At 25.9% G+C, this 20162-nt stretch overlaps 1 protein-coding gene across 1 annotated transcript in view; it reads left to right on the top strand.

Moving 5' to 3' along the window:
* The window catches only part of LOC136979986 (mitochondrial 10-formyltetrahydrofolate dehydrogenase), a 28563-nt gene extending 8815 nt beyond the window's left edge, over window positions 1–19748 (top strand). Inside the window, exons 6-24 of the mRNA XM_067276010.1 lie at window positions 1770–1862; window positions 3231–3362; window positions 3542–3670; window positions 7053–7138; window positions 8320–8464; window positions 11615–11734; window positions 11813–11875; window positions 12694–12758; window positions 12826–13047; window positions 13133–13326; window positions 13417–13510; window positions 14386–14485; window positions 15593–15691; window positions 15772–15845; window positions 15934–16025; window positions 18730–18835; window positions 19205–19404; window positions 19492–19552; window positions 19628–19748. Of these exons, the coding sequence (XP_067132111.1) occupies window positions 1770–1862; window positions 3231–3362; window positions 3542–3670; window positions 7053–7138; window positions 8320–8464; window positions 11615–11734; window positions 11813–11875; window positions 12694–12758; window positions 12826–13047; window positions 13133–13326; window positions 13417–13510; window positions 14386–14485; window positions 15593–15691; window positions 15772–15845; window positions 15934–16025; window positions 18730–18835; window positions 19205–19404; window positions 19492–19547 (2070 nt within the window). The 3' untranslated portion in view covers window positions 19548–19552; window positions 19628–19748. The remainder of the gene's footprint in view (window positions 1–1769; window positions 1863–3230; window positions 3363–3541; window positions 3671–7052; window positions 7139–8319; window positions 8465–11614; window positions 11735–11812; window positions 11876–12693; window positions 12759–12825; window positions 13048–13132; window positions 13327–13416; window positions 13511–14385; window positions 14486–15592; window positions 15692–15771; window positions 15846–15933; window positions 16026–18729; window positions 18836–19204; window positions 19405–19491; window positions 19553–19627) is intronic.
* Window positions 19749–20162: the final 414 nt, after the last annotated feature.

Genomic DNA, 20162 nt, shown 5'->3' with positions numbered 1-20162 from the left:
AATTACTTTAGTTACCTAATTTTATTTAATTGAAATCGTACAATATGCAATATTATATTTATTTTTATTATAAAGTAATGAAACCAGAGGCGTAGCCTGGGTGTCAGCCGCCCGGGGCGGAAGAAAATTTCGCCGTCCCCTTGTTTAGGTATCTCAATTTAAAAGACTAAAATATACAGTAATTCTAAAGAACTTTTCAGCAAGAACAATCATCATTATTGTGTATTGTACAGGTTCAAATTTTTACAAGATGATATTATTTATTGTGAAATTTTGCCGCCCCTAAAAGTGCCGCTCGCTTTGATTTTCTATGATTGTTCTTATCTCATTTTAAACTTTTAATTTAGGAGCTTTAAAAAGATCTTTTGGGGCAATATAATACTTCAACTTTTTATTTAGTGGACAATAAAAAATTATCTTGAGTAGAATAATTTTTCAAATTCATTTTCTCTACTGTTTTACTCTCAAATATAATTGGTACATCTATAACATGAAAAAGAAAGACTAATGTAAACTTTTATATAAATTTAGTTTCACTTCAAACAGTTTTGACTCTTCAAAAAGCAATACTTGAAAATACAATTTTGAAATATTATCATCATTTTTTATTTTTTAATCTCTGTAATATTTATAATTTTTATTTATTTTTATTTGTCCTTTAAAGGAAAATAAGAATTTATGTGTCGGGTTGTTGTGTATGTAAAAATGGTTTTGTATATATTTTTAGTTGACTGAAGAGGGGCAAATGATGCCCAAAACGTGTGTGTAAACGCGTATCGACGAAATTGAAATAAAGAAGTGAATCGTGCCAAGTGGTCGTTATTGCGCTATATTGCACTTATAGAACAAATACGAAAATAAGAATCTTAGAAGAAACTTCTCTGTAAGCTGGATTGTTCTCGTAACGCAACGTATACAACAAAAAACTCAAGTCCTTCTAATAACATTTTAATGAAATATGAATGTTTATGTATTTCATTAAAATGTTATAAAAAGAAAATATTTATAAATATTTATTTTGGTAATATCTAAATATTAAAACAGTAAAATATTGAAGAAATATTAATTGTGTTAATATCAATAAATATGATTATATTCTGTAAAAATATAATAAGCTTTTTACAAGGAATTTAATATGAGAATATGAATTTTTTCAGGTAATAATTAATATTATTAAAAAATAAATAACAATATATCTCAAAATAAAATATTAACCTCAGCGTATAAATATACTTATACAGTATAAAGTGTATTAACTATATTCATATACTCGGGTGTATAAATGTTATTTACATTCTTCGGGTTATTTATTCAAAGAAAGAAACAAAGATTAGAGCAAATATGTATTTGGATAAGGTCTGAAATTTTATGATAATATGATTATATAATATGACCCGTAATAGCAATGGATAACTACTAAATTACTGTATATATTGAATGTTATTTGTTTATTAATAAGATTTTATATTAATGATTAAGTCATTTTTTTATATTTACTAATTATTTTCTTAATTGGAAAGAATTCAGTTTGCATTTATATAATACTCACTTGAAAGTCATTTTAATATTGATTTTTAGCATAATCATTTATTATTATTTTATCAAATGATGCTCTATTAACTAAAAATTCATTATTAAGATAGATAAAAATAATTATTTTAAAAATTTATCTATTAGACATCAAGAGCTTGATTAAATGATTTGATTTGAACTTATTGTGATTGTAAATCGTTCGTTAATGTTATTGTATGCATTTTTCTTTTATATAGATAAAATTTTCTGAATTAACTGGAGAAAGATTGCATAATTTTATTCGTGGAATGGATAAGGTACCAGGTGCTTGGACAATTCTTGATGGAAAAGTAAGTTGAAATACATGTCTAGTTCTTACACACAGAAATTTGTAAATATAAAACTTGATATATAACTTAACTTTTATTTTATAGATGGGCTATTTATCATATTATTTCTAATTATTTAATTATACTGAAAAGAGTATATAAGAAATATAAAACAGACGCCCTTTTCTTTCCATCAACACTCTTTTACTGAAACTAACATAGTTTTAGTTTATACTATATTAGTGCTACAACCAATATAATATAAATTAATGTTATCTCTTGAGAGATTGATATTGAAAACACTGGCAATCTCAGGCAATTTCTATCTCACTCACAGTCTAACATAAATATTACATTAATTTTATAGTGGAACAGGAAGAAAATGGATGCATCAGTTTCCCAGACATCACATAGTGATCATCCATAAATACATAACACTAATTTTATACTTTTCAAATACAATCCCCTCCCTGTAATGCTCCATAATACTGTCGCACATATCCACTCCCAAAATTATTTAATGCATACGAGCTAAATTCATCTTTTAAAAAAGTTAGCTAAGCAATTGATCTTATGTATTTTTTTTTTGTTACTTTGAATAATTGCTATAAATTTCTAAACTAACCACAAAACAGAAAACAGAGATAAAAATTGGAGATTAGTTTTAACTCTTTAAATACGAAATCAGCCGATATCGGCTTTATTTGTAAAAAACGAAATTGGCTGATTGAAAAGTTTTTAGACTAATTTTGCTATACAAGGTCCCCTTGTAACCTCAGGGGTAAAAACAATTTACATTAGCAACAAAGACGTAGTGAGTTTTCAGAGCTTAGAGAGTTAAAATCAGCCACTTGAATATTTAAAGCCCTTATGTTCCAAACCCAGAAAAAAGGAGTTTTGAAACTGTACATCTCATGTCCTTGACTGATTCCCTTAATTGTACTAAGGAATAATACACAGAATGGGATACATTTGGAAAATAATATAATATAATATTATCTTTTATTGGGATTTCACATCAAAATAACAACTGAAACACTGCTTTAAACAAATAAAATTATTTTTTTTCCAGAAGACTACAGCTTCTAAATCTTTATATATATATATATGTTATTTTCATTTATATAAACTTTATTTGACGATAAAATTAAAGGAGCACAAATTAATCATTATAAACTTAGATTTTATTGTGGGTTGTGAAAATAGAATTATCAATTTAGAACAAACTGAAATGTGAGAAAAAGAATTATATATAAAACAATATTATTTCATTTTAGTTTTCTTTAAATCATATTAGATTGTATTTATATTCACGTGTATTGATAAAATGTATAAAGTCTTTTTTTTTTTTACTGGTTTTTAATTAAAATTTATTATTGCTTTTTATAGTTTGTTCGTTTATATGGATCACAGTTATGGAATTCTCAACCTAAAGGAATGGAAGTTCAAGTAGAAGGAATGCAGCAAAATGGTATCATACATGAAAATGGATTAATACTCTATGGGTGTGATGGAAAAATGGTTATTATTTTAATTATTTGAATATAAAATGCAGTAAAATTATTACATTTTATTATTTTTACACAATTTCATTTTATATGGTTTATATCCAGATAGAATCCACATAATTATTAGTTAATTTAATTACCATACAGATAAAAAAAATATATATAAATAAAATACTAGTATTAATTTTATAGGTAAATGTACAAAAATTAATGTTAGAAGATGGAAAAATGATTCATGCTGCAAAGTATGGTCAAACAGATGAAATGAAGGAAGATATAGAATTAACTGAAGATGAATTACAAATAGCTGAAACATTAAAAGTATGAATTTTATTTTTTAAAGTAAAAATATTTTTATTTTTTAATTTTAAAAATATTCCAATTAGCTATATGATTAGAAAATTTTAGAAATGCTAACGTATTTTAGTATTTCTAAAATTTTATCTAAAATCTCCTTTTACAAAAAATCGCCATTAGTTTAAGGCATTTATCCCTTTAACAAACCAGATTAAAGATGTTTCTCTGGTAGAAATTGTTGGCTGCTACATAAAAAAGTTTCACGTAGTCCTCTTCATATTTCCATCTGACTGGAATTGTCATTTTTTTCGGAGAACTGAAAGAGTGAAAGTTGCATGATGAGAGATTTGGACTGTATGATGGATGCTCTAAGGCATCATTTCTCAACCTGGGGGTTGCAGTGATATTAAAGGTGGTCACGAAACAATAATGAAATCATTTTATGAGAAAAAATCATTTATTATAAACTAATAAACATTTTACTTACAATAAGTACACATGTAAAGAAAAGAAATTGTGATGGTTGCATTTGTTTTTCATTTAAAATTTTCTCCTTATGTGGATCTACTTTAGAAACATACAAAAGCAAATTGTTTTCGAATGATAAAAGAAGATTCCTGTATTTAGTTTTTAGTGCAACCATAGACGAAAAACCCTTTTCACAGAGATAAGACGTGGCAAAAGGAATTAATATTTTCAATGTTTCTGTGACTAAATTTCCATATTCGTGTCAACGAGTGAGCCAAAACGTATTTAAATCTTCAGATGTAAATCACAGTTGTAATGTTTTGTCGGCAGACATTTCAATGAACTGGTCGTGAATCTCAACTGGTAACTTAGTAGCAGCAACAACATTTTCTTTGATTGATGTGTCCCCATCGCATTTATACCTCACAAAACATGTTTGCTACATCTGTTGATTCATCAAATCAAATACTGAAAAATTTACTCGAACTCACTTGCTGAATTATCTGATTGCAAACATCAGCAGCCATGTCATCAATTCGCCTTGATATTGTGTCGTTAGAAAGCGGAATGTTTTTCAATTTTTTTGCTTTTTCCACACCTATTAAAACACTGACCATATCAATTGCAGCAGCCAGTATGAGGTTTTCGGCAATTATATGGGGTTTGGACATCTTAGCTACTCTTAATGCTACAAGATAAGATGCTTCAAGTAACTTTTATCAGTATGGCTTCACTTACAAATAGAAGTTTGTTGATTTCTCAAGGTATGTTAATTTTTTTTTGAAAAATTCCAAGGGTTTCTTTTTATGAGCTGGATGTTTAGTTTCCAAGTGTCGAACTAATTTTGATGGCTTTGTGCTTTCGTCTGAGAGAACTTGAGAGCAAACAACGCACTGTGGCTTTCCATCCAATGAGGTGAAATCCTCATTTAAATAACTGTCATTGTACAACCTTGTCTTTTTACCAACCGATTCACTGGATGTAGATGGCTCAAATTTATCCATTTCACATTAGCAATTTAAAAAAATACAATTCAGTTTCACGGTTGACCGCACACTAAAATAAAAGCACCAGACGCACACTTTGCATTCGAAACTTAACTAAAGTGGTGCAATTGCCAGCACCTCTTTTATACTAGTGACAGCACGACTTGTTCAAACGCATCCATATGCATGTTCAAACATGCTCTCACAGTGAGTATTATAGAAGGAGATCAAATTACAAAGAGCACGTACACATCAAGTTGGAACTTGTAAATTGCTCATGTAAGTATATACGTCATACATGCATGTTCATACCTGTCGCCATAAACGCAGCGACATAAAATAATAAGAATAGTTGTATTACATTTTTTATACTGTCAGTATTTTCTTAATGTATAAAATTAGTGCAATGTGATTATATAATAATTTAAAAAATTTACATTCATAATTACAGTCAAAATTCAATTAGTAATAGTAAGGCTTACTGTTATTATTCCTTTGAGTGGGGGGTTGCAAAATATTAAAATTATTTATTTTTACTATTTGGGGAGTTGTTGAGCTAAGAAGGTTGAGAATCGCTGCTCTAGGCATTTTTAAATGACTCCTTCTAAATATTAAATACTTTTGAAATAAAAAGAGTTTCTGAGCCAAACTATGTAATAAATCAACTTAATTGCTACTGATTAAATTTAGCTGTAATTATTTTTTTAATTTAGCTCCTTAAAAAATAAAAATATTGAATTACAACTTTTTGCAATTTTGAATGTTCTGCTTTAAGTTTTTGCATTCCATAAATTGAATAAATAGAAAACATAATAGAAAAAGAAAATTAATAATTTATTGGTACAACAAATTGTATATCCAAATTGTAATTGTATATGCCAACTGTTCAAGTTTCCACACTTCAACCTTCTCCAATATTCTTCAAACTCTAAAGCTTAGGATTTTAAACATGTTTGCAAAATATTAGATCTGAATTTTTTGTAGTCCCTGAAGTAGAGGGCCTGATTTAGTGACCACTTTCGTTTTGTCTTCATGCACAGTTCTGAAGTGATCAACTTTTCCCTCCAGTTGTATCATTGAGGCACTCAGTCTTGCATAACTTTTTCATAAATTGGAGCTAAAAATTGATCACATGTAACTGAACTTGTTCTTCAGTTATATGTGATGAGTGTATAAAGCAAACATGCCTATCCTGTGTTGGCTTGCCTGTGAAATTATAATATTCTGATTTCTATAACAGCCTACAATAAAAGAAGTTAGTCAAGTTTTGGCAAGTGAGAAGTGGTCATTTGTATTATTTTTAGGACATTTCTTTAGAAACTCTCTGGAATTTTTCAAGTTTTTAAAAAACCAATCATTGTCGCTTTGTTTTTACAATTTTAATATAAAATAAAACATTTAATTTCAACGTAAGTACGTAGTAGACCTGTTCAGTGTTAAAAAAATAATATTAAGAAATTAAAAGAAATTGTTGTGATACAGTTAATAAAAGTAGATTTGCTTATTACTGCAGGCATTCAGATTAAATGGAATAAACGGAGGTAAAATCCAATGACGTTGATTTACAAATCCAGTTATAAACTACGTATACATATCAGCAGCATTAACAGAATTTATTTCAGAGGATGTATTGGTGTATAATGGAACAATTATTAATTAAATGATGTAATTGAAACTATTCATTTATTGTTTAAAAGTTGAAGTTATTTCATATTATATTTGACAAATTGCTTTGTGCAGTTATGAATAAAATAAAATTTCTATTTTATTTTATTTTTTCTCTTTTCCACATTTTTGATTTAAGGTAGGAAGCGTGCCTCCTCGAACCCACTTGCGGCATTCTTGATATATACTGTATATGTATAAAAAATTAGAACTATAGGATAATAATAATTTGCTTACCATAATGAAACTTAATATTTTAGTTTTAATTATTATTTTTATTTTTTTAGATTATTTGGAAAGGAATTTTGTGCTTAGAAATAGACAGTAAAACTGATTTCTTTAAAAGTGGAGCAGGGTCAATGGATGTGGCCAGGTAATCAGATAAAAATATTTGTAAAATTTAGTTTATTAATATTCACGAACTATCATTTCACGATTTCAGTTTTCATTACTTGAGTTTAAAATATTCTGAATTATTGAACAGTTTCAGAATTATTTGTCAGAACTGCTTAATTTAACTTTTTCGATAATGTACCCGAAGAATTATATATTAAATTAATATAATATATAAGAATTAGAATATATAATATTGCATAGGTTATATATTAAAACAGACTAAAGAAAAGCCAACAATGTTTTGATATTTTTCCAATTATTCAGTATTATAAAACTAACTTTATAGTAGCTATTTTGATATAATTTATTGCATTTCGTATGTAGACTAAAATTATTTTAACAGGTGTTTGACAGGTGTTTCTACATACGTCTAGATGTTTAAGCAATCATTTACGATAAACAGAAAATATTTAAATGTGCTTAATAGATTTTAATGTTTTACAATATAATGAGCAACATTTTTGAGTTATGTTTCGGAATTTCAAATCAAATTTTATTCCAAAGTTGAGGACAAGGCTTGTACCAGTCTATTTACCGGACACATAACAAACAAATTTCACAGCTATTCTAATTGGACGATGCTCATCGTAAGATTGAAGACACGAATTGGTTTGCCTCATCATCACTTGGAGTGAATGCAAGGAGCGGCTTCCAAATTTTTAATACAGTAAATTTGAGACCACCACCACAAAACATAAATCTACAAATACAGCTTCCATGAATATGGACATCTGACTGTATAATATTTGGAAAACAGAAATAGTTATATCGTCATGTAGATAATTTATTTTCATTTAAATACTTTTTTATTAATTAATTTAGATAATCTTTATGTAGTTTATTTAGTTTTAAATCAGTTTAAGAAACTGACACAAAATGTTTATTGTATGTAAATAAATCTACTATAAATATCTACATATTGATATAATTACTACTGCTCTTTAATTATTGTAATTAAATGAAAATATCAGAATTTTTTAATTTAATTTCATTTTTTTATAGACTTAATTTTAATGAACACTTACGTAAATGAAAATTTTATTTTTTAGTAACAAAAAGTAAAAGGTTTATTAAAAAATCAACAAAATTTCTTGTATACAGTAAATTTTAATAAGAGATGAATACCTTTATAGGAAAATATTTAATTCTATTCTTTAGATTGGTCGAAGAAATTCGAGAAAAATGTGGAATTCAGTTAGAAAACGAAGACGTATACATGTCCACTCAGTTTGATGATTTTGTAAAAATGGTAATTTTAAAATATAGAGGTGGATCTGGTTCACCCGTTCTAATTTTTGAACCGGTAAGTTTTTTTTTATAAGTTTAACAATTCTGTTTATATTTAAACTGGAAAACTAAATTTTCTAAATAATAAAATAATGTGTATTTTAAATATAAATAAAAACAACACTTTATTTTTACTTTTTTGAATGATGTACTTTGAAAATATTTAGTATTATTTCAGTTACTTGTAATCAATACAAATTTTTATCTTCACATATTATTTCACAAAGAAAACACAAAATATTAATGAAATATGAAAAAATGAATTAATTTGGAACAGTATTATGGAGAAGTGGAATTGAAAGTTCACGCCAAAAGTTGTATGATTTCTGGATAAAGTTCACCAAGTTCGGCATTAATAAGGTTTTCTTTGTACATTATAATTGTCGTCCTCGGGCGAAATGAACAATTTAAAGAAGAGAGCGGGCAGAATGTTCCAAGAACAGAATTTCTTAAATTCAAACCAAGTGTCCGGTAAAAGCCGTTAAGAACGTGCAACAAGTTTTTAATATGTTCGAAATTATTAAAACTACGTTTGCGGGCGGCGCATGCGTGGAATTAAAGCCGACTTTTACCGGACGCTTGGTTTGAATTTAAGAAATTCTGTTCTTGGAACATTCTGCACGCTCTCTTCTGTAAATTGTTCGTTTCGCCCGAGGACGATAGTTATACACTCGTCGAAAGTACTCGTGATAGAGGAACCTCATTAATGCTGAACTTAGTGAACTTTATAGTGATTATGGAACATATAAAAGCTCGAAATGTGTGAAATAAAAAATTTAGTGTTGTTTCCATAGAATCTAATATATAAATTTAAATATTAGTCATGTACTAGAAACATTTTGTGTTAGTTTATAAATTGTAACAATAGTAAAAGAGTTACAAATTAAATTTAAATACAGTTTTAGGCACCATAGTTTTTTTTTATTCTAATTATAAAAAAAAATTTCAGACTTCTTCTGCTTATTAAAAAAAAAAATCTAAAATGCATTTCGCAGAAAAAGTTTGTTGTTTTATTAAATATAAAAATTTATATTAAATGTTTAATAATAATTAAAAATATATCTTAACTGTCATTTGATTGATTTTCAAATTTATTGTAAAATTTATCAAATCGCCATTAAAAATTTTCTTTTATTAACTTTTAATAAATGTACAAAGTATAAATTACAATATCTAAGATACAGAAAAAATATTGAAAGAATGAATTTGTAAAATTTATACTATAATTATATACTACCATCAGTGGCGTAGCGTAGTGGGGGCGGCAGGGGCGGCCCGCCCCGGGCGGCACTTATAGGGGGCGGCAAAATTTCACAATAAATAATAATATCTTGTAAGAATACCTAAATAAGGGGGGCGGCGAAATTTTCCTCCGCCCCGGGCGGCTGACACCCACGCTACGCCACTGACTACCATGTGTTAGGATAAACAATTCATTAAAAATAGTGACATGATTATCTATAAAATACTAATACAATTTAAAAAGCCTTGTCATTAACTTAAATTTGTAAAATATAAACTGAAATATTAATTTACATAAACTATATGAACATTAAAAATACATTAAAAAAAGACAATGTGTAAATGAAAACAGTGAAATTATTAATACTTAAAATTTAAAATATTTACATAAAAGTGTTTTCTTTGTACATTTTAACACAGATTTATTAGAGAAATTCCCACATAAATCTGTACAGTTAAAAATAATTGCATTATTAAAATATTTAAATAATAATATGCATTAATATTTAAATATATTTATGGCCTCTAGTGGTTTGTTATATATTTATTTCAAGTCTAATGTAGTTCTGTTCCTAAATTTATATTAATACACTATCATTTTTTATAATTTCAATAAATTCCCAGATTTAATAAGTATTATAGTATTGTTTATGATAATTTTTAAATCAGTCTGATTTCAGTTAAGCTAATTTTTAATAAAATTTATTTTTTTTATTATTATAAAATCTTTTAATTAAATTTTTATAATTTTAATATATAATTATCTACGGTAGACCCCCCCATAACACAGTAGATACGTTCCGTGTTATATGAATCCATGTTGTACGAGTCACTTAAATACGTGAGCCAATTGCAGCCCCGCATGTGTGCAGTTGCAGTTTAGGGGACATGGCTATTTGAAAGGTTTTCTTCCATATAAAATTAATCGATTCTAGACTAATTTGACTCAACATTTCCAAATCACGTATAATTTTTTGGGAATAATCCATATAAACTATGCTATAAACAAAAAATTGTAGGATTACTTACCGAGTGTGCACCGTTCGATGATGCCATTGCTTAAGCTTGTTTTTGTCGCAGAGCGGCTTGTCGAATGGTGGACGCGTATTTCCCGATCGGTGAATTTTTCCCAGAAAAATAACTTAATTTTGGAGACATCGTTAATAAAAATATAATTTTTATGGCCGTTGAATAATAAATGTTTTTTAGTAGGTCCAGTGCTCGTTTAAACTCGACGGTTTGTACAATATCTACTGTTGGTCGAGATTCGACCGATCCTGTCGCGACACGAGTCGGCGATGACGTTTTACCGTGTTATACGAGTCTCTTTTAGCGTATTATACGAACACGATTGCAATTTTTTCGCCATGTTATACGAATCCTTATTATATGAACCAGTGTTATAGGGGGGTCTACTGTATATGCATTTCTACAAAAATAAAAAATGAAAATCTTATTCCTGTATTAGATTGGATGTTTTTTGGATATTATATTTTATTAAACTTTTTGGGTCATCCTGTACATTAATAAAACACTATGAAACTAAATAGTGTAGATGATTTAAATACATATTATACACTTCAGTTTATAACTGTCAAAAATTTAAACATTTCTAAATGCTTGAAACTATATTAACAGCATCATGTAACTTATAATTTATTAGTTACAATATTTAAGACTCAATTATTAGAAATAAATACTATTGAATTAATAATTAAATGTATTAATTTGATTATTCATTATTATAAATGATTTATAATTTAAAAATATAAACAAAATTATCTCCATTTCGAAAAACAGTGAAAAGTAATGTAGATTAAATTTTATTTAAATTTACTTTATGCTATATACGTCATATACTGTACAAAATATTATAGTGAATGAAAACAATTCGAGTATTTATAACTTTTTTTTGTTGTTTTAGTTCTGTTTAAATGCAAACAATTTAAATCTCAGTTTTCCTACTCAATTATTTATTAATAATCAATTCGTTGATTCATCTGAAGGAAAAACTCTAAAATCTATAAATCCTACAAACGAAGAGGTATTGTTCTTTTCTCTACCTGTTCTTTAAGACATTTTTTATATAAATGAATACTTAAAAAAGGAATTTTCTTAAAAGCTGATATGTGAAGTTCAGTGTGCCTCTAAAGAAGATGTTGACAAAGCAGTTAAGGCTGCTAAAGTAAGTATTGAATAAGCTTTAATGAATCGTATAGATTTTTAATAATAATATTATTAAAAGCACAGTTAAATCTAACAAAGATATATACATATATATTTTATTTCTTAATCCATGATATTAAAAAATGATTTAAATGTTAACGTCATTATTAACAAGAAAAAACAAAGAAATAAATCCGAAAAACAGATGATATCCAAACCAAACTATGTATTCATTTAAAAAATTAAATCAAGACCCATATTCCAGAATTACAAAAATATATTTGGCTTGGATGGGATCCAAATTCCATCGTCAATAACATTGTTTTTTTGTCTCGGTTTTAATTTTAAACTAAATTTTAGACAGGAAAATATGTTACGTACTGTATATTAAAGTTTGTATCTTACGTATCGCCGTTAGCTTAATTATTTAATTTTTTTCCGAACAAATAACAAATAAATAATTTTATTAACTTTACTAGATAATGCAGTTCTTAATATTAAAACTCTAGAAACGTTGTAAAGTTTTTAAATAAATAATGCCAAAAAGTTTAGATTGCTCTTTAATGTTTTTAAGAATTCATGAACAGAAGTGTAGATTTTTTTTTCTTAAGGATTTGCTTTACGAAAAAAATTAAATGCTATTGTGCCGATTAAAAAAATAAATGAATTAATTTCCAAATCGGTTAAGAATTTATTAAAAGGCAATTTTTCTATAAATTAGAAGAAATAATTATTTAAAAGCTTGAAATTAGTTTTAAAATTTTATAAATCTAATAATTTATATAATTGTAATTCGAAATTTTTAATGTATAAGAAAATGTTGACTGTCTATTATAGATAGCTTTTGAATCTGGTGAATGGAGAAAAATGAATGCTAGAGACAGAGGAAGATTGCTTTATAAGTAAATATTTAAAAGTTAATATAATTTTTTGGAAGTTGTTATGTTTTATAAAATATATTTATTCCAGATTAGGTGATTTAATGGAACAACATAAAGAGGAATTAGCTACGTTAGAAAGTATTGATTCTGGTGCAGTTTATACTCTAGCATTAAAAACTCATGTTGGAATGTCTATAGATACTTGGCGTTACTTTGCTGGCTGGTGTGATAAGATTCAAGGTGCTACCATTCCTATCAATCATGCCAGACCAAATCATAATCTTACATTAACAAAGAAGGAACCAATTGGGTAAAGAAAAAATATATATTAAATTTAACAGTAATATTTATTAACGCAGAATATATCTTCTAATAACCAAATTTTTTTACATCAGAGTTTGCGCTATTGTTACACCCTGGAACTATCCTTTAATGATGGTTTCTTGGAAAATGGCTGCATGCTTAGCTGCTGGAAATACCGTGATTATCAAACCGGCTCAAGTTTCACCATTGACAGCATTGAAATTAGCAGAATTGAGTGTTCATGCAGGATTTCCACCTGGTGTGATTAATATTTTACCTGGAAGAGGTTTGTTTATTATTAAACTTATTTATAATGAATTAATTTTTATAAGTAATGTAAATAAAAGTCATAAAATTTTTATTAATTTGAGTTTAGGTGGAGAATGTGGACAGGCTTTAGCAGATCATCCTGAAATAAGAAAATTAGGTTTTACTGGTTCAACTCCTATAGGACAGCAAATAATGAAAAGGTTATTTACTTACTTAGTAGTAATATAATTCTTTAATTAAATGGAATGGAAATTAATTTTTTAATACAGTAATAACAGTTTGAGGTAAATAAAAATACACGAAAACTTGTATAAGAAATTGTACTGTCTTTCAGTGTTAAATTTATTCGTTTGACGAATTAAACAAGTACTTTCAACATTTTCAGAATGTCTTTCTTAGGCGAAAAAAGAATACATAAAATTTGGTCCTTTTTTTGCCTGAAAAAAACATTCTGAAAATGTTGAAAGTACTCGTTTAATTCATCAAACGAATAAATTTAACACCGAAAGACAGTACAATTTCTTACATGTAGTATATTTGGTGTCATAAGTGAGAATATAAAATTTTATAAGATTGAATATCCATAATCTGAAATATTTCAAAATCTGTAACTTTACATTCATACAGGGAGTACTTTGAAATAGAACTATAACTCACTGTGCATTCAATGATGCAATAGTATGGATGAAGATAATAAATACACATTTAAAAATTTATAAATTATTAATTGTTTCTCTATCATTACATTTTCAGATTTTTTACAGAAAGCTTGATAATTAGGCTATTCTTAATATATTTTAAAGGCTTTGGAGTAATCAAATAGTAGTATTTCAAAAATATAATAATTTAAATTTATTTTTATAGGTTTTAGTACTGATATTTTCAATAGCTATGACAATATATATATATATATATATACTCACAAAATCAATCGTAAAATTATGTTAAATTTTATATTTTGAGATTAATACATAATTAAAAATATTTTTTCAGTATATTTTAAACTAATATTTGAATTTTCTCTTTTTATTTTTATTTGAAGTTACTTTATTTCTGACTTTTTCAAATTATTTAGTTGCGCTACTTCGAATTTGAAGAGGGTATCTTTAGAATTAGGTGGTAAATCACCACTTATTATATTTTCTGATTGTGACTTAGAGAAAGCAGTAAGACAAGTAAGTTACTGAATTGTTGCTTGATTTAATTAATAAGTTTTCTTTAAACTAAGCTTTACATGTTCTATATATAAGAATAAAAATGCCTAAACCATTACGTAGCATAATGTATACAAATAAATATGCAGATAAACCAAATTTAAAACATTAATAGTAGTATTTTCTGAAATATATATGTATTAAAATTTTAATACTTAAAAAAAAACTTTGTATTAAGATAAATAAAAGCTTAAGGTGTTAAATTTTAAAATTAATTTTATATAAACTGATACTTCAAGAAAATGAAGAAAAAATATGTTTGTTTTGTGCATATTTTCATATCTAACTAGTTTAATTCAATTGTACGCAAATAACAAATAAAAACAACTTTTAAATACAGTGGACCTTTGTTATAGCACTGCTCAAACACGTTTATACAGGTCCGTGCGGCGTTAGTGAGTAGCGCATTTTATTGTTACTGCATATTGAGTAATTGTGTATGTATCGAGTTCCTGAATGTATTTTGAATAGTGTTTAATTATTGTATGCATGACGAGTAAAAGAAAAGCTTGACATTATTGCTAAAGTAAAGAGGTGAACCGCATTACACCGCGCCGCTCGGTATAATGCGGTTCACCTTATAATGCAGGTGTTGTTTCCCGTCCGACATGCGCGTTATATCGGGGGTCCACTGTATTAGCATTTTTTTTAATTTGTAATTTTTAATACAATTTTATTAAGTAAATAATATATATTGAAGATGGATTTATAAAATATACATCCATTTTTATTTTAATAAATGCCATATAATTAAATCTTAATTTTATAGATGAAATCCATTTTTACTTGTTTGTATAGCATTCAATTCGCAAATTTAATTAAATATCAATAAAAAATTTTATAAAAACTTTTCGATAAAAAGGCAACTCGGACAGAAAAAATTTGGTTTGTTTTACAGCAGTTCCGTGAATTCTTTAAGTAATCAATATTAATTAATTTTAAAGTAATCAACTATGAAAAACTATGTATAATAGAAAAAAGATTTTTTGGATAAATTAATAACAGCAATAATGATAATGATAATATTCTTTTAAAGAGATTTTTAATGTCGAGAACATTTTTTTTCAGAGTATGAGTGGTGTTTATTTCAATAAAGGTGAAAATTGTATTGCTGCTGGGCGTTTATTTGTTGAAGAAGCGATACACGATGAATTTGTAAATAAAGTGGTAAAAATCTTTAACTTTGCATTTTATTTTATATGTTAAACTTTAAAAGGTTAACAAATTAAATTCTTTTATCTTACTAGATAGAAGAAACAAAAAAAATTGCTATTGGTGACCCATTAGATCGTTCAACTCACCACGGACCGCAGAATCATAAGTAACTCTTGAAAATTAAATAAAATAATAACAATAATAATATTGACCGTCATATCGTATTAAAAAAATTGTTTTTAATTGAATTCCAGAGCACATCTAGATAAACTTTTAGAATATTGTGAAATTGGAATAAAAGAAGGAGCTAAACTTGTCTACGGAGGAAAACGGTTAAATAGACCAGGTAGCGTAATTTAAAAACATTTTTTTTAAGTCACGTATTAAATTATTAAAACCTTATCAATTTTTTACCAAGTTTAATGATTTATTAATAACACATGGATTTTTTTATAACTTTAATTCTGTTAATTAATTTGATAACAAATAAGTATATTTATTATTTATACTCGAATGAATAATTGTTAATAATTTATTTATTATCCGTAATGAATTGCCCAAGGTACAATTGAAAACTTTATATAATAACGAACTGAATAACACGTCGATTAAAGTAACGAGTTTCTAGCATTTTAACGTATTTCTAAATAATGTTTTTCATTTAAATATGAAATTAGTATTTATAATAGTTTACTGAAATGATGAGTAAACAAAGGATAACATAAACAAAATTCTTATTCTCCCAATATTCAAAGTTATATTTTATTAAATAATACATGCAACCTCTCTTGCAGCATATACTGTATTGAAAGTTATTGAATATAAGGATAAAATATGAATTATTTTCACTTAAAATTTTCAATTTATTCTCTCGTAAATATAATGTATAATCTGTCGGTTTTTCCAATGAGAATAATCGACGAGTGTAATATAAAAATATGTAGTAATTGTAGTTTAGGAAATAAATGAGAAGAATTGCATAAATCAAACTAACAGTTTTAAATTTAAAATTAATTATCTAATTATACAATTATTGTAATTTTCTTATTTGACTTTTTTGTTTCTATTTTGTCAGAGATTAATTGTTAAAATAATTCAATTGCAAATTATAACATTATAAGTAAAATATTCATGATAAAAATATTATTTATCATAAAAATTGCTATTATATTATTAAATTTTATATTAATGCTTCAAAATTATTTAATTTTGGTAAATAGAAAATTTGGCTTTTATATATACATATATAATGAATGAATTTTTAATGTAATTTTTACATAGTTAAGGAATTCATTAGTTTATCTTTAATGAATATTTAATGCTGCGCACATGGAGATTTAATTCCCATTTGGGAAGAAATAAAAAATTAAATCATTTATATTTATTTTGTAACTGTTCAGTTTCTCCTTAGTCTACTGTATTGTATTACTTTACACATCGACATTGTAAAAATTAATAAACTACGTTATGGAAAAATAACGGGTCTTTTCTTTAAACCCCGCTCTCGCACACGGGACTAGTTGTATAACTTATATACTTTATGTGATATTTTCAAATTATACTTTATACAGCATAGTTTTTAAAGTAGTATACTTGATTTATAATGAACATCATTGGCATTAAAGTTTGTACATATGTATAAAAATAATAATGAAGTAAACAAGAGAAATATGAATTGATTAATTCGCTATTTATACGGACGCTTCTCTTCATTTTTGTAAGAATATTTCAAAATGAATTGAATAAAATTTAAGTTTTATTATATGCAAATTACAATGTATTTTTTAGTTTTAAATATACAATATTTTGTTATTTTACTAAATGATTAAAATTTTTATGCTATTAAATTACTGTAAGTAGTCATATAAAAAAACTAATGTAATTAATATTATATTCTGATTACTATTAATTATATAATAGAAATGGTATATTTAATTTGTTTTATTTCATTATTATTATTAGTTCTGTCAATTAATGACTAAATTGCATTTTTTAAATTCTTCTACAGTTTTCATAAACTTCTTTTTTATGCGCTTTTAAATTTAAATACAAGAAAATTACTCGGCGACGGAACTAATTTTACATTATGTCGATGTTTATTAGTGTTCGTATCTTAATAAAATGACAGCTGGAAAAAATCAATTTCTTATCACTTCTAATTCTGTTGTTGGAATAAGATAAATAAAATTTTTTAATTATATTTTCAGAAGATTAGAATTAAATGGTGTATAACATAACATATTCCTCTTATTATAAAACTAATTATTGCGTAAAATGATTTAATAATAACTTGAATTTATTGAAAAAAAAAACTAATAAATCAATGCTTATTTTAAAATTTATTTAATTTTAAAAGTTATCTACTCTAATAAATAAGATAAAAATTAAATTTGCATTTTAATTATTATTATTTCAATAATAATAGTTTTAATTTTTTACAATTATTATAAATATTTATCAAATTTTATAATTTATTTAAAAGCGCGTGTCTACAATTTAAGCTATTTCATATCTAATACCTTATTAAATATTTTTACGTATAACTTTTTTTTATATATAACTCTTTTATGAATATACATAATCAATATTATAAAAAAAATTTACATTAAATATCAGACTGGATTAGCTTTATCAATTATAGCTCTCTTGTCAGTTCATTGTGATGCTGTATGAAATATATAAAATTAATGCTGTAGAAGCCAATAAACTTTGTCTGACAAAAATTCACCTCCAAGCTATAAAAAAACTTTAAAAAATAATTTTAAGTACCGTATTTTCTGGCGTATAAGACGACTTTTTAACCCAGGAAAACTTCTCAAAAGTCGGGGGGGTCTTCTTATAGGTCAAGTATATCCCAAACTCTATATTTTAACCGTAAAAGTTGGGGGTTGTCTTATATGCCAGAAAATATGGTAATTTGTTTTAATTAAGGAAAAAGTGTTTAAAAGTTTGTAAAATATTCAATATTTTTATGCTTTACAATGTTTGAAAAATTAAAATTATTTTATATTATTGTATAAAAGATATTAAAAAAGAAAATTTATTTTAAGGTTACTTTTTCGAACCTACAATATTTACCGAAGTAGAAGATCACATGTTTATCGCTAAAGAAGAATCGTTCGGACCGATAATGATCATTTCGAAATTCAAAAATGGGTAAGAAATGATTTTCTAATTACAATACAAAATGTATTATTAGTATTTGAAAATTATATATTTTTAATAATAAATTTACATTGTTTAGATATTTATTTAAGAAAAATTAAAGAAATTATTTCTTTATTCAAAATTAAACATTTTCTTCCAAACAATCAATAAATAAAAACAGCCTAATGGTCTACCATAACAGCTCTGACTGACAAGCAGTCAATTGTATATGACAAGTTAGAATTTAGGTGTTATATGATGATTTCTTTTAGAAAATGACCACCTGTGTATGGCAGTATAGAAATTCTAACTTATAGAAAAAAATTTTAATAAATTTTATTATAAATGAATTAATTCGAAAGGTTTCTTTCCGTATAGCGACGTCGAAGGAGTTTTAAGACGCGCAAACGCAACAGAGTTCGGTTTAGCTTCGGGGGTTTTCACCAGAGATATATCCAAGGCAATGTACGTGAGCGATCGCATCGAATCCGGAACCTGTTTCGTCAATTGCTATAATAAAACGGACGTCGCAGCTCCTTTCGGAGGTTTCAAACAGTCAGGATTCGGCAAGGATCTCGGTAACTACAGAAATATTCTTATTTTTGTTTTTTTTTTCTTAAATTAATAATTAAATTGAAAAATCTTCATTCAAATTTCATTTGCAGGTGAAGAAGCGCTTAATGAATATCTCCGGACAAAAGCTATCACAATAGAATTTTAAATGAAGTATGAAAGCTGTTTCTTTATTTAAAAAGTTAAATTAATACAAAATAAAATTTAAAAAGTAAATTTATTTTTCAGGATTTAATAAACGTTTAATGAAAGATGCGAAAAGAGCTCGCCTCTTCGGAGGAAAATAATTAAAATAATTTTGTAAAAATTGTAAATTTTACAAATAAATATATTCTTGAGTGAAAAAAAAGACGTTTTTAAATTAAAAATAAACATAGTCAACATAAAATACAATATATTTGATCATACTTCTTTATTATTCTTATTTATATCCGGTTGACAAATTAGTAAAAGTATTTTTTTAAATTAATATAATAATAAATTATCCTTAATGTAAATTTAATTGGATTACTAATATAAATTCTTAATTATATTTAAAGTTTAATTTTCTTGCAAATTAATTAATTATCTCTTGAAGGGATAAAATGGATTATTTATATTACAAGACTTAAAAGCGTTGCGGGGAAGCAGCTTTTACAGGAAAATTTGCTTTTTATTTTTTTTTAAGGAGGAATATTTTTTTTTAATATTTTAATGTCGAATTCTTTTCGAAATCTTTTAAAACGTTGTTATTTTTTTTATCAATCGGTCGAACCATACCTGT

The sequence above is a fragment of the Centruroides vittatus genome, unplaced genomic scaffold (assembly GCF_030686945.1).
Source record: "Centruroides vittatus isolate TY-2023 unplaced genomic scaffold, ASM3068694v2 contig_1159, whole genome shotgun sequence".
In the NCBI taxonomy this organism is placed as follows: Eukaryota; Metazoa; Arthropoda; class Arachnida; order Scorpiones; family Buthidae; genus Centruroides; species Centruroides vittatus.
The sequence above is the reverse complement of the archived record's forward strand: the minus strand, read 5'-3'. Positions and strand labels throughout refer to the sequence as shown.